Source organism: Ciconia boyciana, chromosome 4 (genome assembly GCF_034638445.1).
Source record: "Ciconia boyciana chromosome 4, ASM3463844v1, whole genome shotgun sequence".
NCBI lineage: Eukaryota > Metazoa > Chordata > Aves > Ciconiiformes > Ciconiidae > Ciconia > Ciconia boyciana.
Genome location: NC_132937.1, coordinates 53,997,205 through 54,024,940, shown reverse-complemented (window position 1 = coordinate 54,024,940; position 27,736 = coordinate 53,997,205). Strand labels below are relative to the sequence as shown.

General features: G+C 40.0%; 1 protein-coding gene across 1 annotated transcript in view; it reads right to left on the bottom strand.

Moving 5' to 3' along the window:
• Positions 1 to 27,736, bottom strand: part of ADAMTSL1 (ADAMTS like 1) — a 468,435-nt gene that overhangs the window by 168,440 nt on the left and 272,259 nt on the right. The window contains 1 exon segment of the mRNA XM_072860932.1: positions 11,458 to 11,585. Coding sequence (XP_072717033.1) covers positions 11,458 to 11,585 — 128 coding nt within the window.

The following is a 27,736-nucleotide window of genomic DNA, read 5'->3' as shown; positions in this document are numbered from 1 at the left end:
CTCTCTTGCCTCATCCTGTTGCTCTTACCTCTTTCCCAGATGTTGCACAGTGTTATGACCCCCTCTCACCCTCAATACAATTTCTGTGTTTGTCCTTGTCTGAGGAAGAGTTTCTTTTATTCTTTCAGCATATACCTTTTCCCAAAAAGGAAATGTGAGGGAAGGCCATGGACACCAAATAGTTATGAAAAAGAAAGACGAATCAGGACTGCATTGACTTTATAAGTTCACTTTTTCAAACTGCCTGGTCGGGTCTGCCCAAATTCATGTCCAAATCATTCAATTGACAATAAACTGAAAAGGTGTGTAAAAATTTTTCCATATCCTTTTGTTAATAAGCACCTTGCCTGCTGCAGATGCACTGGTATGCTTTGCCATGCAGCTTGGTGTTGCAGCTGTAAAAATCTTCCATTCTTTATGTTTAGGAGACTGTCTCCTACAGACTTCTGCACCTTGTTGAATAGTGAAATACCAGAAATGTTACAAGAATAGTTAAGTTTGAGACAAGAAAAGTGGGCACAGATAGACAAGCCAACTTTCCCTGGCAAATTTAATTGCAGATCTTATGAGTATTCTTTTTGCAGGAGTAAAAAAATAAACAAGAGGAGGCAAAATATCAACTTGGGTCACTACAAGCAGGAAGCTGCCTAGGCAAATAATGGGTACTGATCTGTGGCTACCAAAGGCCTACTTTTTGCATAAATAATGTTTTCCACAATCTTGTTATTAGGGAATCAATTATTCTGATGTAAATAATGCATCATACCTAGCATGAATGGGCCCACGTGAACCTCATGAAGTTCAACAAGGTCAAGCACAAGGTCCTGCACCTGGGCCGGGGCAATCTGCAATATCAATGCAGACTGAGTGATGAATTAACTGAGAGCAGTCCTGCAGAAAAGAACTTGGGGATACTGGTGGATGAGAAATTAGATATGAGCCGGCAACATGCATTTGCAACCCAGAAAGCCAATTATATCCTGGGCTGCATAAAAAGCAGTGTGGCTAGCAGGTTGAGGGAGGTGATTCTCCCCCTCTACTCCACTCTGGTGAGACCCCACCTGGAGTACTGCATCCAGCTCTGGGATCCGCAGTACAAGACAGACATGGACCTGTTACAGCAGGTCCAGAGGAGGGCCACAAAAATGATCAGAGGGCTGGAACATCTCCCCTGTGAAGAAAGGTTGAGAGAGTTCGGGTTGCAGATGGGTTCATGAGGGGAAAGTCCTGTTTAACTTAATTTCCTTTTCTGACACAGTCACCAATCTAGTTGACCAAGGGAAGTCAGTAGATGTGGTATTTTTTTAGTTTAGCAAAGCTTTTGATCCTGTCTCTCACAGTATCCTTCTGGACAAAATGTCCAGTGTACAGCGAGACAAGTCCATAATACAACGGGTGAGCAATTGGCTGACAGGTCAGGCTCAAAGAGTTATAGTAAATGGGGTCATATCAGGCTGTAGCCAGTCACTAGTGGGGTTCACCAGGGCTCAGTTTTAGGGCCAGTGCTCTTTAATACTTTTATAAATGATCTGAACGCAGGAGTTGAATGTACATTAAGTAAGTTTGATGATGATACTAAACTAGGAGGAGCTGTGGAGTCCCTCAAGGGCAGAGAGGCCTTACAGAGAGATCCGGATAGACTAGAGAGCTGGGCAATCACCAACTGTATGAACCTTAACAAGAGCAAGTGCAAGATTCTCCACCTGGGACAGGGTAATCCTGGTTATACATACAAATTGCAGGACAAGAGGCTGGAGAGCAGCCCTGCGGAAAGAGATCTGGGGGTTTGGGTTGGTGGCAAGTTGAATATGAGTCAGCAGCATGCCCTGGCAGCCAAAAGGGCCAGCCGTGTCCTGGGGTGCATCACGCACAGCATAGCCAGCCGGTCCAGGGAGGTGATTGTCCCACTCTGCACTGCACTGGTGCGGCCCCACCTTGAGCACTGTGCACAGTTTTGGGTGCCACAATATAAGAAGGACATCAAACTGCTAGAGTGTGTCCAGGGGAGGGCGACCAAGATGGTGAAAGGCCTGGAGGACAAGACTTACGAGCAGCAGCTGAGGTCACTTGGTTTGCTCAGCTTGGAGAAGAGAAGGCTGAGGGGTGACCTCATGGCAGTCTACACCTTCCTCAAGGGGGGCAGTGGAGGGGAGGTGCTGATCTCCTCGCTCTGGACACGAGGAAACGGAATGGAGCTGTGTCAGGGGAAGTTCAGATTGGGCATTAGGAAAAGGTTCTTCACTGAGGGGGTGGTCAGTCAGTGGAACAGGCTCCCCAGGGAAGTGGTCACGGCACCAAGCCTGTCAGGGTTCAGGGAGCATCTGGACAATGCTCTTAGTCATATGGCTTAGTTTTAGGTAGTCCTGCGAGGAGCAGGGAGTTGGGCTCAATGATCCTTATGGGTCCTTTCCAACTCGAGGTATTCTGTGATTCTATGATCCTATGTTTGGCCTGGAGAAAAGAAAGCTCCAGAGGACCTTACTGCAGCCTTTTAGTATATAAAGGGGGCTTATATGAAAGATAGAGAAAGACTTTTTACCAAGGCCTGTACTGACAGAACAAGGGATAATGATCTTAAACTGAAAGAGGATAGATTTAGATTGGACATAAGGAAGAATTTTTTTATGATGCAGGTGTTGAGACACTGGAACAGGTTGCCCAGAGAAGCTGTGGATGCCCGATCATTGGAAGTGTTCAAGGTTAGGCTGGACAGGGTTTTGAGCAACCTGATCTAGTGAAAGATATCCCTGCCCATGGCAGGGGGGTTGGACTATATGGTCTGTAAAGGTCCTTTCCAAACAAAACCATTCTATGATTCTATGATTAAATACACATTGACCCTTGTTGCGGTTTAGCTTTAGTTGGCAACTAAGCACCACGCAGCCACTTGCTCACCCTCCCCCCCGGTGGGATAGGGGAGAGAATCTGAAGAGTAAAAGTGAGAGAGGGGAGAGAGGAAAAAAAAAGAGGGGGGAGAGAGAGGAGCAAAACCCAGGAAAAACAAAAAAACAAGTGATGCAACCACTCACCACCTGCTGACCGACGCCCAGCCCGTCCCTGAGCAGCAATCGCTGTCCCCCGGCCAACTCCCCCCAGTTTCTATACTGAGCATGACGTCATATGGTATGGAATAGCCCTTTGGCCACTTTGGGTCAGCTGTCCTGGCTGTGCCCCCTCCCAGCTTCTTGTGCACCTGGCAGAGCATGGGAAGCTGAAAAGTCCTTGACCAGTGTAAACACTGCTTAGTAACTACTAACATCAGTGTGTTATCAACATTAGTCTCATACTAAATCCAAAACACAGCACTATACCAGCTACTAGGAAGAAAACCAACTCTGTCCCAGTTGAAATCAGGACACCCTCATGTACATGAAGGGGATGAGTATGGAACTAACAAAAAAGCCATCATACTGGGCTTTACTCTGTGCAACTGTGCTGTACATCTAGAGTAAATTCACTGGAATCAAAAGAATGGAATATGGCTATACACATATGGAATATGACAACACATTATATCAAAGACATGGCGTTAGAAAAAAGAAAAAAGGTAAAAAATGCCTTTATTTAATACTTAGCCTGAACCAAAACCTGGCTGACTGTTTAGGAATTTGAAGGACAAGTAAATAGTGTTTCTCAAAGACGAAGTCCCTTTCACAGTGACATTAGTGCAAAACAACTACTTGTTTCTGGCTACTTGATGTTTATTGAAGTTGTGTTGAATGCTCCCTACAGAATGCCATCTGATCTCTTCTAAAGTTTTGTTTATACTGTAGGTTATAGTGCAAGAAATAACCAAAGTAATCTAAAGGTAGCTAACCTAGCTACTGATATACCAAGTTGACTATTTCTAGCAGTCTGGCCAAAATAGCATAGAGATTAGAAGAGAAAGCTAATCTATCTGTTGGTCTCGCAGAGATATAAGCCTTTCCTTCTAAAGGTTTGATTAGGTTCGTGTCACAATCTCATTTTAAATTCTGGAAGTTTGATGAGGGGAACAGTTCAGATTGGAGAATTTTGTTGGGGATGTTATACAAACAATGATCAGCTGCAGCTCCAACAGTGCTCCAAGCCACACAACGCTCTTACTCCTGGTAGCTTCTGCTACCCTTGGAGTTTAAGGTTGGTGTTATATTTACTCAAAAGTAAGGCAGACCTTGGACTTTTGCTGCACAAATTGCTGAACAGAATAGAATTTATTCCAACTTTTACTTTCAAATTCTTCTTTGCATTATTCAGAGACATGGAATGTTATTTTCTAAGTAGCAGCTGGCATTAAATGACACTTACTTTCTAAACTCTCAGTAAAATATGACTGGCTAGTCCAATTAAAATAACAAAAATCAAATTTGAGAAAAATAAAGGAAAAGAAGGAGAAAAAATTGTCAGAGTGCTTTCAGACTACTGTTTATTTTCTTGCATTTAGTCTCTCACGTTTGTTTGTCAATGCAGTATCTTTTATTTTCTTAAGGATCTTTTAAAAGTGTCTTTAGCTTTAGATTTGCACATACAACACATATTGCAGATATACAGAAAGAAATTACAGTTGCAAATGTTTTTCAGTTGCTCACTAGCCAAGAAAGGCAGAAAAAAAGCAAGAATTGAAGAAGTGCCTTTCAGCAAAACAATGGGAAGAGGTCTCTTCACAGTCCAAGCGGAAAGAAAATACAATACTAAATCTCACCTGGCGTGCTGTATCACAAAGATAGCATCTAAAACATATTGCAGGCCCAAAAGTACTAACACCCCAAATCTGAGCATGCCTAAGCTCAGATCTGGATCCAAGTTTTGCAGCTGGTCTTTACAAAACAGATGTGCTGAACAGGAACCCAAGTTCCCCATGCTTTGAGGAAGTTTGAACCTGGCTCTGAATCACGTGTGTTAGAGCAGCTCCACTGAGATGCTCATGCTTTCTCATGTACAATCTATTGCTTGGAACTTTAAAGAATCACATCAACTTCTTTTTTATAGGTAGTAAGGCATACAAAAACTCCACATCATGCAAAGGCCTGGCTGATTTAATTCTTTTTCATTTAAATCCCAGAACAGATTTATTGAAAGAATTATGAATATGCAAGACCTCTTTCAATGAACCTGGATTTATGAACAGTATTTCATTCAAGTGAAGGCTTCACAGACATTTTTGTTAGGTAGGCTACTTCTCAACAGAGAGACAGATTTATGAATACAATATCCATCACTCATCTGTAGGTACAATGCTGACTACCGTTCATTCTAACACAGATCAGTTTCTCACCCAAAACACCGACATACAACATCCCTGTGGCAACTCTAGTGATGGATTACATGGGAAAACAACACTAGGAAAGCATTTTGTACATTTTTAGCTACTTCACTGAGGTGCAGAAGCCAGAAATTAGAACAGCCAGCACAATGTGACTAACTGTTTCTCCAAAGACCACCAGCAATCACTCCACAGATTACAGCACTGATCTAGATCGTGTGAAATTTGCAGCTTTTTATAGTATTGACTCAAATTTGAGATTGTCATTTGCTGCTTCTGCTATCAGGAAGAGTTAGAACTGTAATCTTTCTCAAAAAATGGAAACGCTTCTCCATCAAATGAAAGCAGGAAATACTCTCATAATTACAGATTTGACTAACCCCAGAGTAAATAGAATAAAATTTTACTTTTTAAAATGCTGCTAGATGGCACAGCTTTACCAGAAGCATCTACAAACTAGATATACTCGAAATTTCTTCCAAATGTTTAAAATCACCCAATATATCTTGGAGGATGTCCTTTATAGAGTAAACCAGCTACAGTTATCAACTGAAGCAGAAAACAAGCCAGCTATTGAGGTATCCTGAATGTCATTTGCAGGAAGTAATACACTAAGCTAACATACAGATATAGTTTTGATCAGGGTAATGAGAACCATCCTCCAAAATAATTTGGTAGCACAGGTGACCGAAGAATTTTATGACATTGACTGTACTGCCATTGAGTGACATGGTACACTTCATCAGAATGCTATTTACTTTTGTGGATGTATTCAGCAATTATGATAGCATTTGTGCAAAAATGTTTTGCTCTTTATTCTACAGACCTTAAGATAGCAAAGGGCTTATTCTAGAAGTCATAAAAAACCACCTTATTTAAAATGATCATTCTGACCAGCATAGGAACATTTCATAAAGTGGCATAATTTGCCTTATTTAGTAGCTGGATTAGAGCAGGACTGCATTTATATTATTGCACAATAGTTACAGTAATTTATGTTAGCTTCTATCTGATAAAGAAGCAACCCAAAACCAAGAATAACTGTTCCATTGTAATTTTAACTCAGAAAGTGTAAAGGACCTTTTATCAATGTTAGATGTGAAAAACTTCAGATTCTCTTACAATCTAAGCCCTTGAGACAGATGAGCGTGTAAGTGTAGCCTGAAACTAGGGGCCACAGCCACATGCTTGGACTAAATTTTAAACTCAGTTGTGAAGCAGCAACACTACAGTAGACAATGTTTTGCTATCAAAGGTATATACAGCTGAAACTTTAAACAGTATTTTTTAAATACATAGTATTTATTTGATGTATCCCCTTTTCAGTGCTAGGCAGTGGTGTTGTAATGGGTTCTTATTCTATTATTTAACTTTAAACTAATATGAATAACATGCATCTATTCCATCATCATCTGACAGGCACCAAACCATTTGGTGCTTGATTTGTGAACTGATAACCTGTGTGATCAAAATGAGAAAGTATTACTCCTGAATGAAATAAATCCAATTTATTTTGGGCTGCTTCTGTCTTATGAAAAATGTCACACAGCATAAAATCAACCTTATTTTATCTAATTTAGCTAGTTTATTAAACCTACCATCCAAAGGTATGTCTCGGTGGCTATTTTACTGATCAACTGAGTCAAACAGCAATAAAACTAAGAGCAATTTATGCAGATCTACTGTTTTCATCCTGCAGAATGCAATGGCGGTGGGCTGAACAACCAAACTAGTGAATCACTTACTTCAGCTAATTTAGCAAGCAGAAAGGGTGTTTCATACTGAAAGTTTGCTTGCATTACCAAAAAGACAGCCATCAGCTGAAGGAAGGAAGGGAGGTATTTGAAAAGGGGAAAAGAGTATATTCCAGCAAGTAACAGAGCCAGTATGAAGCATCTAAACAAAACTGGGATTGTGACTCTCTCATGTGTGTTCCCTCTTTTTTTTTGTTTTCCTTTTTTTTTTTTTTCCTAAATCTCTGCCACTTTTATTACTGAGGGAAACCTGTCAGTAAGGTGTTAATGTTGACTTTCCTCTGCTACTAAACATACATCCCTCATCTAATGGTGGAAAACCTCCACTCTATTCAGCAGTTTACACATGATTTCCCAGAGGTAGGAGTGACGATCTCAAATTTTGAGCCCTTAAACCCAGATTCAGTATCCACGGGACTCCATAACTAGCTTAGCACTCTGCTATACACTCACACAAACTATACCCTGCTTCATGCTTTAGCCAGAAACAGCAGCAACAGTAACAGGTAGGGTTTCTGAGCAGATTGAGAAAAAGACTACTTCTCTATTATCTGCTAAAATAATTCCCCAAACTCTAGGACATCCTGCTTTTCTGCTACCTACAACCTTACTTTACTAGAAAGTGATGATGAGTTTGGAAGATGATAGGAAAAAAATCACAATTATCTTCCTGCCAAGCCTAGAAACAGTAAAACACTATTGATATTACTGCAGTACTTGTCAGTATGTAAAGTACAATTCCAGAACACACAGAATACTTTTAGGACCAGGATGGGTGAACTTAGCATAAGAGAATTTGTAATTTCTTTTACAATTTGAAAATGTATTCTAATACAAGGAAATGAAATAAATGCACATGAATTTCAGGTATCTAAAGAACATTCAGCCATTTACTACTCTGTTTGAGTTTGCTTGAATCAACATGCACGCTTATTAATACCTGGATTGAAGGTATGTGAGTACTGTCAATCACTATGCTGGATGACAAACTCCAGCTGTGCTGTGCAATAGAAATACTGCAACAAGTAACAGCCAGATTCCTAGGAAGAGGGCAAAGACCATATTGCAGTGTCTCTCCACCTGCTCTGCCTATGTATTTCTAGCATCCCTGTAGTGAAAGTATCCAATAGCTAATAAAACTTGGTTCTCTGTAGAAGCACAACAGTTGCTAGTTTGGCCCTCAAGAAAAACAGGAGTGGTCTGTGCTTCTCCTCTCTACAGGTTTTGACCAGCAGTGCTGAATGACAGTTCATGATGGAGAGGACACAATGAGGAGTTTCTCCTGAGTTTTGTATTAAAAAAAAAAACAACAACCAAAAACAACAAAGAGAGAGATACTGAAACAGAAGGACAAAACACTCCAGAATGATAAAAATAAATACTTCACCCAATATATAATTAGGCTGGGAGGTTCACTTTCAAGTAAGTTGAGGCAAACAACTGTAACATTTAAAGGGGGTCTGCCCTTTTGTGTAAATAACAAGAATATCTGAAGTTATAAAGAGTTAATGCCAACAAAGAGCATGGAAGGTGTCATGCTTTGAGGTTTAGCCCAGTGTTTAACTATAATTATCAAAATTTTATTTTCCTGGGCCTTATTCTGCCACCAGAATGACCCAGTGTTACTCGCTGTCAGTGCAGGATACAAGGACGCATGGTTGACTTGGGCTGACATCTCCTGTCTGCTTGTGTGACTGGCATATTTATTTGTACCACTATCATACTAAATGTCCTTAACATAATCAGGACCAGTTGTTCTAATGAAATGTACTGTTAAACAGCCCCTACCCTGAAATGTTTGCCATCTAAAACACTAGAAAATAGAATTTCTCACTAACACTTTCCATTCTTTCATCACAGCTGTGAAGGCCTAACACAAAACATGTTCCCAAAACAAACAACACATGCACTAACATAACTTTGGCAAACAAAAGCTGGAAATAAAACTGGTTTCCTTTATTTAGCTGCATATACTAACAGTGTTTAGGAATGGGCAATTAGTCTTTGCATTTCTTCAAAGCCAATGCACTGCGCTCTCTTTTCATGTACTGCTCTGAACGTCACCTCATACAGAACTAAAAGACGTAAGGCATTGTGAACATTCCTCCCAGGATGAGAAATATTTAGGACTGATTTGTTCCAAAACATCTAAATGTGTTGCCAGTTTTCATTTGCCAGAAATATCTAGCATCTTCCTTCATGCTGCCATGAAATTACACACAGCAAATACATGAGATAAACTGTACCAACCAAGAAATTGTCCCAGAGAGGTGGACATTTTGTTCTAGCTTTGCCTGGTTTGAAATACTCATGCACACAGGCTTATTTCCAAACCTTCAAAGTCTGGATGAGGGAGTTTCCTCTGCTCCCTCTCTGCTTTTTTCTTAGTGACTTAAAATGCTTGTCTAGCACAAAAATTAATCATTTAAACCCTTTATTTCATTAGTAGTTGCACACAGACCATGAAAAAGGAAAAACTGTCACACATTTGATACTGTGTTAATTCCAGGTCAAATTTTACTATTTATGTTTTATTGCTACTAGCTAGCAAAAGTTGTGCACCTAATTAAACCCCTGCATCCTATCCTGGAAACAGGGGCCTTCCACGTCTGAATGGGCCAAAGTTTGTAGTTGGTTTCTTAAGGCAGGAAGCATCACTTATGTACTGATGGGACAGTAGTAAGGTATTGTATGAAAAACAAGTACTATGTGATTTATGAGTTTATTCCCTGTTCCACTGGGGTGGCTTCAGGGACAACCCAAATAGCACAATAATCAAAGAGGAGCAGATGGGGAGACCCTGCCCAGAAGGAGTGGTTTATACGCACATAATACAGAGCACTATGACTACTGCCACTGCTACAGTGGAGCTCCAAGACTTTTCCCCTCTAGAAACTACTGATGCAGTTCTCAGTGAGGGAGCAGAGACGTAGTCAGCAAGCCCTTGTACGACTCAGATCCGCCAGATCTCCTGATATGCCTGGATTAATGTTTAAAGGAACATATAGAAGATCACTTATTTTCCTAAGTTTGAAAAGGATACCCTGTGACTGAAAATAAGTTCCTATCTATCTCTGTAATTCCCCATTTTGAGGTGTTTGCAGAACTGCTATTTGCTACACAACTAACAAGAGATGAGAATTTTGCCCCACGTTTGAAAACCAAATTATTCTAATTTTTTTTCCGTGGGAATGGAATAGAAAAATAATCTTTCCATTGGTTTGAGTAGATGTCTTTGCCTATCTTTTCTCCTTCCAGCAGACTTTTGCACACTGTCAACTCAATAATTGCTGGAACTAAGAGACCAAACTGTCCACAGATAAAGCTAAAATACACAATATTCTCTTCGGATCTTATGGTTCAATGCTTTGTGCTGTTTCTTGTCCTCACTAAATAGCATAATGTATTAAAATGTCAGATGTAGGAATCAATTTGGAGTGTATTGTCACAGTTTGTTTTATTAACATCAGCTTTATAAGCAGATGAAAGAAAATACAAAAGAAACATATGCAGGATGGAAAATTGTATTACATTTTTTATACTACAATATATAAGGTATCAGAGATGGCAGTATGGCACAAAGTTTGGGTCTGGAGTTTTCCTTCATATCCTTGATCAGAAATCTGTTAATATTTATCACATATACCAAGTTTACTGCAGGTAAACTTCTTCGTAAAGTAGATAGATATAATATTTGCTAGAAGTATTTTGCAGGTAAAACTTACATATACTATAGAGTGGAAATTATGTCAAATGACTTGTCCATGTTCCATTGCAAGCTAGTAACTGGGAAGGAATAAAATCTCAGATGCCTGACTGTGTACCCAGACTTCACCTTCGCACTGGGCCATTCTACTTCTGCCTGTTAGGGAGGGTTTGCTGGTATGGAAGACTTCCTACCTGAACTTTAATTCATAAGATGTCCTCAGCAGAATTATTCTTTCTCATATATATATATATATATACTCTCTCTCATATATATATATATATATACTCTCATATACATATATATATATACTCATATATATATATACTCTTTCTCATATTCTTTCTCATGACGTGCTGGGTCAATATGATGCTTTTATAGTCTCAGTATGGCTAAGACTGTGGGGCACTAAACCTAGTGAATTAGCTGTAGTCTGGTACAAGTGCGTGAAAAGTCTTACCACTTAAATGGTGAAAGTGTAGGGAGGTTTCACTTTTCAGTAGCTGGAAGCCTTGCAAGCTGTCCGGACAGCTTTTGCATCTCCATAGGTTCTCACTATATTTTAAAAGGGTGTTGCCTTATCAAACATGTTGGCTGCTTGCCTGAATTAGAAAAACACACCACCATAATTTTTTGACACTGAGTTGGAAATTTCAGCAAAGTTCAAGACCTCTACTGATTACTTCTTATGGTCTGACACATATGAGTAGGTTGAATTCTCCCGTCAGTAAAGTAAAAAGCATTCACCCACTTACTTGCTGCTCAGGCAGCGTCTCAGTGAATACGAAGCTCCTCCTCCACAAGTGCGTGAACATTCGCTCCACGAGCCCCAGGCATCCCACAGTGAGTCTCGATCTTCCTCCGAGCGAGCTGTTCTGGAGCTCTGAGGAGAGGGAGAAGGAAAAACTTCAGGAAAAATAATTTAAAGGACAAAAAATATTGTTGCTAACTTAACCTTTCTTTTTACTGGATATCATCTTGGTCATTGAAAGCACTGAATAAATCTGTTACTGTCTGACATTCCTACTGATTGGCAGCCAGTTCTTGTAGTGGGTGTTGCTGTATAAACTTGCTTTCATCCTTTGAGTATCATACTCTGTCTCAATTTGAGACTGCTGATGACTATTACAAAAGAGCACTTTGGACAATAGTGAGGCAAGGGATTTTTCCTGATTAAAAGGAAGAGGTGGAGTATTGTAGACATTAGAAATTGTGCTTTGAAGTTTTGTTGCTGTGTTAGAAACTATGAAGGCCCATGCAAAAGGGCCTTCCAAGATGCTCTTGAGGAAAAAAAGAGTCACAACATAATGAATCATCATGATACAAAGACATTCAACGCAATGATTTTCATGCACTCACCATAAGGAACCGGAACTATCGTTACTTCTTCTCTGTCCAAAGATCTCCCATAAAACTTTCTGGACAAAGATTCCCTAACTGTTTTATCCCTACTATTTGCTAACTTAAAAAAAGAAAGTGCACACTACTTGAAGAGCTGGAGTTCTCCAATGCCAGGCACAGACCCAGGCAGTGCTATTGTTAATGCCAGTGGTTGGGCGCAAAAAACTTTCTACAGAAGCAGCACTGGTGGACTCAGAAATGCTCAGCTCTTCTAGGATTAACTCATAAATGTACAGCAGTACCTGCCTCAAATAATGCAGTCATGCACATATCCAGCATTTCATTTTCATTCATACAAATGCACCTCAGAAGCACAGATCTGTAGGGACACAAATAATTTAACCATTTAGATAGATATTGTCCCTCATGGACAGTGTGATTTTGCTGGAAGATCAACCTACAGAAGCATGCAAAGGTGCATGGAAAATGACTGTGTCTGATGGAGACCAGGCAGTGCTCTCCTTCAAAGCTTGGCTTGTGCTGTGGGCCAACACCTGGTGAATAGCATTTCTAACTGTATTTGGAATAAATGAGAAGGCAAGACAATTATACGAGGGAGACTTTGATGGTACACCTTCAACAAAGAAACATCAGCAAGCATCATTGCTAACCCATGTTAGAAGAATCAGCTTCAGCTTTCAACATTGAGGGATTATTTGAGACACAGGTAGCTCAACACTGAAATTGTTTTACCTTCAGTGAAACTGTGTAAAAGTTTTGTCATGAAATCTGAAACCTGGTGAAATATACCAGTCTTGAATATTGTTATGCACAGGCAAAAAAGAAAACGTTGGCGATGGTTTAGAGCTGTGAACAGTTTCAATATACATCTCTTTAAGGGAGATACTGAATTTATCACACATGACCGAGATCCTAAACTGAACAGTCTGTGTCTGTAGAGCAAAGGACTAAGTCTGGCATGTTAGGATATGAAATGTGTGTTAACTGGGATTTATCAAGGTAAGAAGTTAACTATTCAGCACACTTTAAGGAGCCAGGAATGCATTCTATATGCTAACCATTAATAATGATAGAATTTTCCAATATGGAAACCATTTAGTCCTATAAAATTCTGCAAGGGGATTGCAGTTCACCCACTAGTGTTGTCTATGATGCTGAATAAACAGCCAGGCATAAGATTAGCTGAAGTGAAAGCCCATGTCTTTTATTAGCTGTCTCTATACTCAGCTCAGTAATAAGGCCAAAGTCTTGCACTGAACTCTCTTCTCCTGAAAACAGAAAGCCTCTAATCTCAGTGTTGTATACATTTCCACCCTCTGATAGTCATTAGCTCCATGCATCTGAAGGATGAAAACATTGCCAGTGCTGTTCCCATGGTCCCACAGGAGTCCTCCTGCCCTGAAGCAAGTCATTAACTTATGGATCAGTACTTAGCTTACTCAGGTTGACAGAGTAATTGTATTGTTATACTCCTTCCAAAAGCCTGATACTACTCTGAGATACACTGGCCCAATAAATTAGTGGTAACTAAACGACCGTTGGTCGTGTTAAACCTATTCAAGTGAGCTCAGACTGTATGCCAAATTGGCAAACTTCTATGGAGATATTGTTTAAAGGGAAAAAAAAAAGATTCACAGGACACCTGTCTAGCCATTTTCTCTTCTTTCCCTCTCTTCCCATTATTGCTTTTACCAAGGTAGAGTCCAAATCTGATCTTGAAGAATGAGTTAGTCAGCTTGGGCAGAATGGGTTAAAAAAGAAAGAATTTTCCTCTCTGCAAACACACCAAATATGGTTATTTCTTTTGAAAGGAAGAGCTCAGTGAGCAGCAAGGGTCAGGTGCAGGACCAGTGCACAGCAACGCACCAGACTGCCCACCCAGCCACAGCTCCCCGGCATTTCACAGTGGTCACCTGCTGCATGCCTTGTGCTGCTGCTCACAGACCCTTCAAGGGCACAAGTGCTCCTTTTTTTAAACCAGAGTATTTTAAAAGGCAAATACACAAATGCCACTTAGAGTTGAGTCTATTTGGCCTTCTGACACAAAGAAGGCCAGCCTTTTTGAAAGACCTTTAGGATCTGGTCCAAAGCATTCTGAGGTCAAATGAAAACTCCATCGAGTTAAAGGGGTTCAAGGGAACATTAAAAGACAGGCTGAAAAGGGGACCCAACACAATTTGTAAAGATTATTTTTTTTTAATTAATCAGATAAATCTTGTGAATGAGAAGGAAGCTAAACCAAGCAGGCAGGAGGCAAGCTTTCTTCAAACAGCTCTGCTGAAGCACTTCCATTCTGATCCTGCTGCTCTATCTTAGCACTTTTGCCAAGTAGAGGTTGCCAACTATGCCAAATGAAATGATTATTCTATGTTGTGTCCAACCTCCATTTTCAATTTGCTTCATGGTGCACAGTTTGTAATGGCATTTTAAATACATGTAGCACTTCCTTCTGCAGAACAGCTTTTGGAAGATAGTTTAAATGGGTAAATTAATCAGTTTTTTGTGGCTGTAACATTCAGTGTGATGTAATTTTGTTTCGGATCTACTGAAGGGAAAAAAAAGGTAAATTAATTTAGTCTGTGAGAGATGATACTGGATTTGCCTAATGAGTGTATAACAACTATTTGATACTTTCAGTTTATCTTACCTTTATTAAAATGCACAAGGATTTAATTTCAACACAATAATTGCAAGGGTAAATGTAAAAATTAAAGTAACATAAGTGATCAAATTCTGACTATGGCCAGATGTGATCCATCCTCTAGATACAATCTCATGAACATTTACACATGAGATAAGAGGAGTGACACGCCAATTTACTGAGGTTATTTCAGCTGACTGCTTTCTGAATGGTATTTTTTATAAAATGAAAATGTGTGTTTGTGCCTTTAGCCTGCTAAAAAGAAAATGTGTATCTGTGCTTTTAACCTACAAGGAAAGAAATATCTTCAAACTGCAAATGGGTGCTTGTCCTGATCATTCACCACTGGTTGAAAGCCCAAAGACATAATTAAAAAGGATTGCAAGGTAAAGTCACGTGAACCAAGTACTCTTACCTCATCACAAATTATAAGCATCAGCACAGCTAGACATTCTAAGGGTCCAAATTTTTCTGAAATAAATTGTACTCCCACCCAGAGGAGAGCCATGTGCCTGTTATTTGCATTCCAAGATTTGTTATAAGACCTATATATTCCCAGAAAGCATGTGATCTCAAGCTGGAACAGGCTCCAAGTTTTCTTTTAGCAAGTGGAATAAACATAATTCATTTCAACTCCATCCATGTTTAATGTTAAAGAAAGTAGAGTCGTTTTCCCTGCTGTGTATTACACTGTTAAGATTGAGCTTGAAATTCTAGCAATGCCTGAAAAGCCATTTTAAACCTGAAGAAGATTGTCTATTGCAGCTTCCAAGGATATATACCATTACTAGCTAAGAATTCACTGTTTAGCACAAATTTCTCAAAAGTAGCTTATACCACTAATCAATAATTTCTACCCACTTTCAACAAAGTTAACTAAACTGAAGAACCTACATTAAAATACCCCTGATAACAGTCAAGAACATTGCAGTGTTCTGCAATACAAGAACTCCTACATCACTCCTTTAAAGCCCTGAAGTTCCTGCCATAGAGTAAACAGGAAAAAAAAAAAAGAAAAAAGCAGAGGAGGGTGCATGCCTTTAAAGCTGCAAGGAGTAAAGCTGCTACCACTTAAAGCTTCCTTTAAGTAACACTCCACTCCTAGAAAAAGTCTTTTATCTCTGCCAGAAGTACCCCAGGGTGGTGCTTCTCAAAATGCCAGTGTATACCAAAGACGCAAAATGCAGACAGTCTTCAAGGCTCATTATGCCCCGCTGCTGATATCAGAAGAGCTTCCTTCCCCCTTCTGTCCATTCTAGGTGGATCTCAGCCTCAGCTTTCCAGGAAACACCCACTGCTTTGTCCACACAAACTCACGATGTACTGACATCTACAGCACCAATGGCAGAAACATCACCTGCAAGCAATTTGCTTATCAATGACCTACATAAAACAAGTAAGTCTGCTAGCATTAATCAAAATCAGGTCTTTCTTTATCCCTCATTACCCTAATACACACTTAACCTAACGGTGATCCTGCAGCTACCACCCAACACAGCAGCTCCAGAAGAAACAGGCATGAGGACTCCCAAAGAGTTCTCTAATGAGAAAGAGAAGGAATGTCTTGTGCTTTTGGACAAGAAAGCAAGAAGGATCATGTGTACAAAATAAAATTACTGTGAGTGGATAGGGCACTCAGGTGAAGATACTCACAAAAGAAAAAAAAAGGCTTTAAACTACGAGCTGAACAATGGATTTCCTATAATATAAACAAAAATAATCTGACATAATCAAGTAAGACTAAAAGAGCTAGGTATCTAATTTTATTCTTCAAAAAAATCCAGCTTCAGTGTTTAACAGTTTAATAGTTTCTGAATTTATTAAAGAGTTGTCAGGCATTCATGTTATATTCAGACTGTGAGATTAATAACATGTCTTTCCTACCCTCTCCACTAACACACAGTACACAAAAACCACTTAAACTATCTGGAATAGTATGAAAAAACACAACTTGTGTCACCCGTCCTTAAATTGCAACAGCTGCCTGGCCATCCAGGAGCTGCATCCCTGATGAGAGAACCATGTTTCTTCTAAGAGCATGTGCGTACCCACGCGTGTGGGTGCACAGAGGGAGAAACATGAAAAGTAGGAAGACCTCTGTTCATATCCTGAGACCTATAAAAGGAGATCGGCCTTAAGAAAATAAATCTTAGTCACATACTAGAATTGAATTTAAAATTTTGTTTGGAACTTCGCTATCCCTACGAATCCAACTATTTGTCAGTGTCACACAGAAAAGTGTGTGTATAAATGAAGATTGTGTTGTTTAATTGCTCCTCAGTTTCCAAGGGTTCCAGTCTTCCTCCTCGTTCAGTAAAAAGCTGCTAAAGTAATATTTTTCAAGCACCCAGTGTGTTCCCTAGATTAAACAGCAATATAGATAGTGAAAAATGCAGTTAACCTCTTGTTGGACTAATGCACTGATACAGACTTTAAGCCAGAGTTATTTCCCAGATGATATGCACTGCTGGGTTTGGTTAGGAAATTTAAATCATCTGGTTCTTATCATATCCCCACTGTTCAGGGGTATGATGAACTGTCAGTGACAACATGCAAGGGTCCTCTGAGGCCATTGCCTAAACTTGTCTTTTGCTACTGAGAAAATGATATTGGGGACAGAAAACCAGTGTTTTTCCCTATTATATGGTCTTTCTGCCCTCCTTTTTCAGATACGTCCAAGCGCATCCCTATATGAATTCTTGCCAAGCCATACATTCTCCCTCTTTGAGTAATCCTTGATCATCCTTTGATGTTAGTTTGTCACTGAGGTCAAATATGTACTTCACACAGTACTGAAATGCTGCCTGTAGTGAACCAGGAAGAAACTGCTCTAAGCACTTATCTAGGTGTGTAACAGCAGGAGACAAGGCCAGTGACCTCATCTCTCTTTAAGAAAAATATATTTCAAAACTTCAACCAATGTAAATATATGGTTCATAAGATTTCATTTGGACAATGTTGTGTATCTTTGTTGCATCCCATCCAAGGTAACAGCTGGATTACAGCTCAGATGGGAAACTGCTTGGAAATCTCTGGCTTTTGAAGGAAGGCAAGGCAGAACAAAATCACAGCCAGTTGAATTAATATTGGTAATTACTGTTAAACAAAATGTTAACATGCAAGGCATTCCTGATTAGCTGTTGAAACTTTTCAGAGTGATTATCTTGGAAACATCATAAGTAAAATATTCTGACACATCCAGTTTGCAATGCACAAAAAACATGTTTAATTTATCTAGGCAAAGAGTTGCACATCATTTTAAACAGTACTGTATGACTGAAGCACATCCACTCTTCCAGAATAACTGTAACATACTGAAGAAAGGGCTTATTAAAGTAATCCTGATTCTTGTGAGGAGCATAATTCCCTGGAAGCACTAGGATTCTCCATGACAATAGTTGTCCTCCAGCTCCAAGCAGATATCTGTCCTTTTCATGCACCTCATGAAAGCAGAGGTCCTCAAGCCACGCTTCGCAATATATCCAAGGACTTAATGGGAATAAACGCCAACCTATTTTCTCTTCCCAAGCGGTCAGCTTCAGGGTCAGGATGGATGAACACTGTTTAGCTGCTGTAGTACATAGCTTGTCTTCCCATTATCCTGACTGTATCCCATGTACAGACAAAGAGAGGACTTCAGCCACCTGACCTGCCACCCAGCAACCCTCCAGAAGGACCACACAAGCCAGAAAAACCTGCCTACCTGGCATTCTTACCAAAGTAATGGGAGTTCCGCTCTCACAGAAGTTAAAAGAAGATCAAGAGAGAAAACGCCCTTGTGCCCAAGATGCCAGGGCTGTTTACTGCACTTGAGATGCTGAGCAACCACAAGTGCAATTGCTCTCGTGATTAACTGCATGCTGTTCCATATCGCAAAATCAAAAGGGTGCTTACAGAACTGTTCAAACTACTGCTAAAACACTGTTTTCTCTGGCAAACAACCTGGAAAGAAAAGTAGTTGCAATAAGCATCAGATGTCTTGAGGTGGAAGTGGCTATACCTTGTACACTGGCTCCCCTGCTCCCCAGAGAGCCGCAGTTCCCTCCTACTGGGTGTGGGGCTGTGAGCTGAACAGTACCAGCCCACTTGCCCCAGGCTTCCACAGTCTTGGAAATTAACTGAGGAATTTTTGCCTCCTTTGCACTTGCAAGACCAGGCAAAAGGCCTTCGAGGGGATCAAGAGAGTATTTCCTATGGAAAATCCCTGGTACAGGGAACCCTTGATCTGAGCAACTCCACGCCCCAAGGAAGGCACTGGCGCAGGAGCACACACGTGTGAGGGTATATACTGTACTTTGGGTAATTACTTTATGCTCAGACTTTGCTAGTGCAGATAAATGGGCCAGGATTTATTTTTTCATTTCAGCCTCTTAAAAAGGAATAAACAAAAAAGTCCAAATCTCCTTCTGCGTAGTTTTTAATTTATTCTTTCTTCAGGATGAAAATCATCCATCACTTAGAAGAAACAAGGGAAGACACCTTGATGAGAAGGAGAGAAGAGGAAATCTCACTGAGATCCTCTTGCAGTTTTTCAACACTTACTCTGCTCCTGTGAACACAGGCAAGGGGAAGAGCAATAGGTGGACAGTTTTTATTTACCCTGAAGGAAGACACCTGATACACATACAGCTAGCTCCGTTCCCAGGGACATAAGTAAAAATTTGCTGTGGCAGTCCTTTCCAGTGCTGCGTTCCTTTTTGTTGTCTTTTACTCTTAGCAGCACAGTCATGCAAGGCAGGCTCATTACTAAGCGAACAGAAAAAGGGAAATTACGGCATCTTTTCCTTTTGCACAGGAAAGCAAAAGTTCATGGAGGGGGAAATAACCCCTCCCCCCTTCCTAGCCATATATGACCTGATATGGTTATTGCACAAGTAATAAGGACAAAGTGTCACACTGAACTCTGTCATCCTGAAAACAGAATGTCTGCAATCTCAGTATTGTACACATTTGCACCCTCTGTCATTAGCTCCACACACCAAGTGCTCTCTGAAGGATAAAAACATTGCCAGTGCTGTCTCCATAGTCCCATGGGATTCTTCCTGCCCTGATGGAAGCCATATAGCTGTACAAATGCAGTCTCTTAAAACTTATAATAGGGAGTACACAGCTTCTAGGCTGCAACAAAACAGGGAAGAAATGATAAACAGCCACCTCAGGACTTTAGGAGCTAAACAGCCATTCCCAAACCTGGACTGGAAGATGTATCCCAGGAGAAATGTGCCAAATGTGAGCTCATTTCTTCTCCTAAAAGGGCAGCAGCCAGCTGGGGGGGATTGCTGGCAGAGGATGGAGCTGACACCATATCGCTTCAACACACTGCATGCTGCACTCCCCATAACATTTTATAACAGCGCCTTATAAAACTCAGATCAGTCCTATCTCTCACTCCACTTACCCATATGAAAATATACACCAGGAGAGCAATGTGAATACAAGAGCTTTCTTTCTTGCTCTCACAGACCCAAGTTACAACACCCTGTTGTATTTAAATCCTGCCGTGCTGGTGTAAACACCAGGCATGGGTGATCCAATACAGAGCAGGTCCAAGCTGGCTCAGCCTCAGACTTGTCGCCTAATTGACTCAGAAGGGTTTTCAAGGCTAGGACTGGTTCAGATGCAGGATGGGTGAAATCACTTTCCAGAATTCGGAACCCACCCAACAGCATGGGTTCAAAAGTGCATCTTGCATTTGAGGACTTTGGGTTTGCCTTCCACGTAGCAGGAACTGTGGGTGGGGAAAGAGCCCACAGAGGCACACAGAAAGGAAAAGAGAGAAAAGTAAAATTGTTATCTGTGACAAGACCTATTGCATGCCAAGTGTTTTCTAAGTGGCAAGAAGTGAAAGCTGTGTGCTGGCTGGGCTGTGTTCATCAGGTTCAAGAAAAAATGGCCAACATATGTCTGACAGTCGGAGCTCCACAGGTGAACCACTGTCTCCCCCAAAGAGGCAGGGCCATACACTGAAGAAGTGTATATTAACCATTTTCCCTTGCTTTAGCAAACTGACCTGAAGCTTCAGATCTTCACCCAGCCTAACTCTCTGTACAGGTCATGACATCCAACAGTGAGTCCTGTTATGTGCACCAAACCCCATGTGGACTGGATTTAGAAACTCTGGTTCTGAAAGTCTGAGCTGGAAGACTTTGTCACATCAGCATAGATTTTAATGGGCTCGTCAGCCCTAGGATGGCTCAGCCTCCTCTAGAACAGGTCAGAGCATAATGCTTTGGTGACAAGGTGCCATAGGTTGCAAGAGGAAGAAGGCACTCTCTGGTCAGGAGGCATTTCAGAGAAGGGAGGAGAGCTCTCCAAAGATTCGTGTAATTTCAGATAAACACTCGCAATCATGAGGTTTATTCAAAATAAATGAAGCCTCCTATTCTTCTGATGGTCTGCCATCTCCCTCAGTTACCTCACGGAGCTGTGTATGTGTTTATTTTAACAACAAGGGGCCGTATAAAGGGTTGAAACATTAAGCCTTGATGGAGGCAGGAAAACTGAAAGGGAAATATTTATGTTAAAAAATAGGGAGGGAAGAGAGAGAAAGAGGGGAAGCGAGGAAGAGAGAAAGGGAGGGAGGGAGGAAGGAAGGAAGAAAGAAAGGAAGGAAGAAAGAGGGAGAAGTAAAGAAAGAAATAAATAATGGAGAAAGCTCAAGATCCCATGCCGTAACAAAAAATAAAGGGAAGACAGGAAAAAAAAAAATGCTCATGGGTTCCTTAGGAATTAACTATAAACCTCAGAGTTTATCTAACATAGTTATTCCCCCCTTAATTACCAAGTAATTTATCTCAAATTAATGAACACGTTTCTTTAAAGGAAAATACACTCAACTGTTGGGAGTTTGCAGTACCAAGATGGAGGAGTTTTCTAGGAGTACCAGATTATTTTTTTTTCATGATTCTACATTGAATAACAAAGATGGAAAGACCTAAACACAGTCAGGATATAAGCTGCTGCTACTCTCATGCTGCCCTCTAATATCACACATGATGAAAATATTTATGTTTCCATCGCTCTCACCAAATAAAGGAAAAGACACATCCACACTTCGGAGCCAGTATGCTGCACAGAAAGGGTATGCATTCCTCTCCATGCCAGTCTTCAAGGCTGGTAAGATGTGATAATGCACTCCCACTTGCCCTGGTGCTCATCAGTACTGATGGGTAGTGAGCCCATCAGAGAATGATAAGACCGCTAAAGTTTGGATTAGCAAAGCCAAGTCTTACAATTCAAGATGTGGCAACTCAAGTTTTTAGTTTCAGAGGTTTCTATTGAATTACTTCCCTTTCCCCTTCAGCTAATTCAGATCTTTCATCTTTAAAACATGGCCCTGGCTAGACCTTTAAGGAACGTATCGGCGATACCACAGTAACTTGAAAATCCCCCACTCTCCCTTTTAAAAGTTACAGGAACTATGAAAATGTCATATCCAAAGCACATTTACAATCATAATCCATCCACATACCAAAATGAAAAAAAAAAAGGCAGCCCTGGGCTTGTTAAGGGCAGTTATATTTGCCCTCGACAACAGATGCTTTTAACAGTCCAGGCTGAAAGAAATATGGGGATTTAAATAAGCCAGTAAGTAAGTAAATAAATAAATAATCTACCAATCTGATGCCAGCACCAGAACAGTAGGAGACCTTATTGCTTCCTTTATTCCCTTTCATTTCTGGGTCTGTTGATATAGTGCAGGATCTGAACAATACACTAGCAAACTTCAAACAGGGACTGAGATTATATTCAACAAAAGCTAGAAGGGGAAATTCGACACCCCTACAGTACATTCATATGGAAACAAAATGAGTTATATTTATTTTATGGGACAGTTTGAATTTATTATAAGTTGCATATAATTTCCTGTCTCATTTCTTGAGCACTCTTGGAATTTATTTCAGGATGTCCTACGTTATCACACACCCCCTTCCCTCCACCCTGATACTCTCTCTGTTGAACTTGCTCTGCAAGAAGTCCATCAAAGGCAGAAATCCCAGGGCAACCTCAAAAGGGTTGAAGGTTTGGAAAAAATTCCATAAAGGCAGTGAAGATGAAAATGGAAACAATGTGAAAATTAATGTACTGTAGAATCAGTGAACATACCACTTATTTCTCTACACAACTAGAAGAAGGACTGCTCCTATAAGCAGTGTCCAAATAATTCACAGGTGGCAAAACTATTAAGATTTCTATGTATGCTTGCCTTGGAAGCAGATTAAATCTCACAAGTGCACACATTGCTTTCCCTCCCCCAGTCACCTGTCTGTATTGCCTTCCAATTTCACCACAACTTTAGCTACTTTTATAAGAAATTTGGAAAAGTTGGGTTCTGGCAGCAAAAAGAAAAAAAATGCTCATCTGTGAAATGAAATTCTAATCAGGGTACTTAAAGGGAGGAAAAAAAAAAAAGCTGGAAAAGCACCTGGAGTCAGTAATCTCTGATGTGGTAACAACTCACTGTTAGTGAAGCAGAGAGAAGGTCCTGGCCTACAGTAGTCTTCAATGTGCACACTCAGATTCAGGCCATAACAAACCCACAACAACCCAGCAAAGGTGTTCTGTTGAAAATAAGATAAATTGGCCACTCAGAGGTTTCACAAAAAGATATTAACGACCAATGCTTTTCGGAGGTATTTTAGTTGCTCCTACGCATAACATCTAAATACCACATGTAAAAGCTCAAAGTAAAAACAGTTATTAAATGAAAAGACTTTAGTACAAAGTCTAAGCAGGTGGAATTCAATATAGCTGTATTGCAGTTAACAGAGGCAAATCAATTTATCTAGATGAGAGGCTTGCTCTCAAATCTCAGCTAATACTATGCTTATGAACCATTATATTTGTATTAAGAGTTAGTATTCTGAGAATCTTATTTGCCACCTCCAAAAAGAAGGGTAAAAACTTTAAAGGCTGATGACCCTATGTGGGAGAGCCTTCAACAGAGACATACTGCATACAATTATCTTGAAAGACAAACAAAACATTTGATAATGGCATCTTTAAAACCATGATACCAACCTTTAAATCTTTCAAGTATCTATAATCACCAATAGATAACCCTCTCCCTTTGTCCCTTTAGGATAAGGAAAAATTTTGGCTGATTAAAAAAATAGGTCTGAACATGTACAGTGAGTCTTAGCATGCATGGTAGCTAATCTCAGACCTATGATGAAACTTTTTACTATTTCCTGAGATAGAAGGACATCTAAATGATCAGATTGCACTAAGCATTGACTATTATTGGTCTGTGTTCAACACTACACAGGGTTAAGGACCTAGAGAAGATTTTCCATCACTCCATGAAACGTATGTCTCTTGCTTACTTCCCCCGTCTTGCCTGAACATACATTTAAGGGCTAGGGGATGTTATAAGACCTTGAATATCCAAAGCTGGTCAGCCATCAGTTAAGACGAGCCTACTGTCCCTGTGCTGATATGAAAAGATGGAGATGCCAAAACCAAAAGTTAGCCATTCCTGTACATCAGTTAGGAAGAAGTTGTGGTTCATAGCAGAGTATGACATTCTGGTGCAATTCAATGTTTCATGCCAGCTTTTGATTAGTTGCTGTCCACCACATGAAAAGATTTCTTTCATAACTGTCCTTGGCTGGGGCTGGAACAAGTAATTTCTTTCTTCTTTTCCAGCTCCTCATCCTGATACCATAGCACCTGGTGGTTGATGTGTTTTCACTGGTTTTTCACTACCTTCAGCTTTCTGATTGTTTCTATAAGGATGATCTTATTATTCTGCTTTCCTTCCTCATACGAGAGAACACATGCCTCTGTGGCAACAGACTGCAATTTCCCTTTTTTTTTCCATGTAATTGTTGCCCATACAGCTCTGACTTTTCTTACAAGCTTAAGAAAATAGCTATGAAAAGCAATAGAAACAACAGTGCTGCCTGCAGATTTGACAAGACAACACTGTAACAGAAACCATGAGGTTATATTTGGATGGCTAACACCACAGTTATAAGGGATTCAGTTTTTGTTTGCTTCAGTGAAAATTCAGTCATGAATAGATTGATAGCCCTCTCCTAAAGAATTATTTGTCTGGGCATGTGGACTACTCAGGTTTTACATTAACTCATGAGCCTTCTGAGCATATGAATTTGTCCAGCTGACAGATCCATGACTACAGGTGACCATATTCCAATCTTCACACTCTCCACAGCATTCAATTTCATAGTTTCTTTTATTATTCTTTGCCAGACCTATGAATCTAGCAAAAGTCATTAAAACAAAATGTGTTTAAATTTACTGACACTGGTGAAGCAGACCAATAGCTCAACAGCCTACACCAAGTACTGGCTCCCATTCACTGAAGACCAAAAGAAAAAAATTCCATCACACAGCCTTAGTTCAGCTCATGCAAGCCTTTGCACTTGGTAGAAAAAGAGTAAGTAAATTATATACTTAAAAAAAAATCTGAAGGAAGAGGTCAATAAAATAAGTCCAAAACCAAAATTCTAGAGTAATGTAGAAAGAAAGTGGTGAGTATACACACTTAGTACCATCTAGACCTTCACATAATAAATTGTTTTGTTTTATAAACATGAGACATTCAGAGTACAGAAGCACTGGCCACAAACCACAATGGTGAGAAATTTTGCACTCCTTTACATGAATAAATCTTCGCTTTGTATAGCTGAACCCTATTTCAGCGCATCCTTACCCAACTAGTGTGATCAAATGGCAGTCTGTACATACACATGACTACGCATGAAAGGATATGTGTGCACTTCGGACTCTGTAGTGGAAAAATCCCTCTCTATACAGCTACAGTTGCAGAAACAGAGGAGCAGACATACAACAGTAGGTACACCTATCTACACATGAAAGGAAAAGCTGTCAAGCTTTGTACATTCAGATGTAAACAAGAAACATTATATTCATTCCACTGGCTAATTGTGCTTGTGGTCATCCAAGACAGACCCAGTTAGATAATAGGGGAATGTAATGCCAAAGAGCCTGGAAGGAATGGACTATTGTATTTGACTATTTTCCATGTACAAATTAGCACAGCAAAAGAAATAAATCCTGCAGAAAAACACATGTACTTTATTACAGTTCCTAGTGTTACTTCTGTAAGTACCACAACAGCAACAAAGAGAGCTAAAAAAAGCTGCTGAAAAGATGCAAACAACAAATGCAAATGTGATTAACTGCCCTTCTGACGTGAAGTGATTTGACTTCATGTTGGGATGAACACATGTCAGTGCCTGGTTATGGTTTTGGCCACATTTCCTTTGAGTTAGACAACTGTGATTTACTTGTGTTAGGCTTTTATTTTTAAACCAATAGGAAGGGAAATCTTCAGAACAGAATGCCTGCTTTTTTGTGTTTCTTAAAAGTGGTGTGCTAATATTTCCTTAGCATGCAAAAGTTCACAGAGCAATGAGCAAAATTCTCCAAATACCTGGTCTTAGTCTGGAAAGAGAGAAACTGTCTTTTCAAGTTACTTTCAGCCTGATGTTACTTTTTCAAGACAGGCATCTAGTGTTATGGCTCAGATTCTTAAAAATATCTATGAAAGTACCCAACTCCCATTTATGCCAAGGAGACTGGATGTCTGAGTATGGAGCAAGTTCTAGGGCAGTTAACAAATAAACTACTGACCCCCACAGACCTTACTCAAGGACCACTCAAAGGAAATTGAATATAATTTCTTCTGAAGGGAGTAGTGAGCTACACTCACTACCGGTCTGCCCTGAAGTAGACTATATCTGCTGGCTAACGAGGGAAACAGGAGAGGTTATTGCTGGTACCATCAGTGGGCTTGTCCATCCCCTCAGCATCATCTGTGCATGGGCTGTGCATGTGTCTGGGCTATGCAACCTCCTTACTGAGGCAAGGATGCCGAACAAAGACTTCAGGTGCTATTTTGCTCTACAGTGTCTTACTGAAAATATAGGAACATATGACAAATTATTGTAAGACTAACCCTGTAAGCATTTGTTACCTAGACTTAGTGCTCTACAACTGTGAACTTCTGCTGATGTTACTACGTGCTACGTGACTAGAGGCTGCTCGTGTTGCTCAGTGTGAGCAAGACAGGCGTTTTAGATACAAGGTGACACACATAAATCCAAATGCTGATTGTCATAGTTTTCAAACTCATTCCACCTACTTGACTAAAGATTAGTACCTATGAGGCTAATAGCCAGGTCACAGGCCTGATCCAATGCCTCTTTTTTTCTCAAAAACAACCATGAGCTATCTACCATGCCCTGTGTGAACTCATGCTGCAATAAACTACAGTAGTAACATGTATACCAAGGTATCCAACAACTTATCTCTATCTCTATTGAAGCTATAAGTCAAATTCTTGCATGTTTACCTATCTTCTGCTGAAAGCAAGTGAGAGATTTTCCTGAGTATGGAAGGAGCAAAAGAATGGCCTGATTCAAAAAAGAAAGTTAAGCTTGCTTCACATCACTATCCTTAAAGCACAAAGAGATTTGGTGGGAGGTGGGGGAGAAACCTCTTGAGGCAGGGTAAGTCATACAAATACAAACTAGTATAGTATGCAATATAATGCATAATAGCTGGCAGCAGAATGTACTATTTATTTTCATGAATTAGGGACTGAGAACTTAATTCACAAGCAGCAGAGTGCAGTACAAATGTTATGAGTATGAGCTTAACATGGGGCCAAATCCTACAGTCGTTACACAGCCTTGTTGAGTCATATCTCCTGTTGATCCTCCCTAAATTAGTACTGCAGGATTGGCTCATAATATATTACAATCATCAAGTTATAAACTTCTCATTTTCATGAATGAAAGAGAATCTATGCTGACTTTATGTCATTTTGTGTGATTTCAGTATTTTAAATTCAAAATAGACCTTTAAACAAAATAAGACTTTTAAATCAGTCCAGATAGTATTATTATTTCTAGTGATTAATTAGTATTTAGGGATTCTATATCCAAAAAGCTTTTTTTTAAAATCATACAATAATTTTTAATAAGCATTTCAAATGGGGTTATCGCACTATTTAGGTCCCCATGTGGCTACTAAAAAAT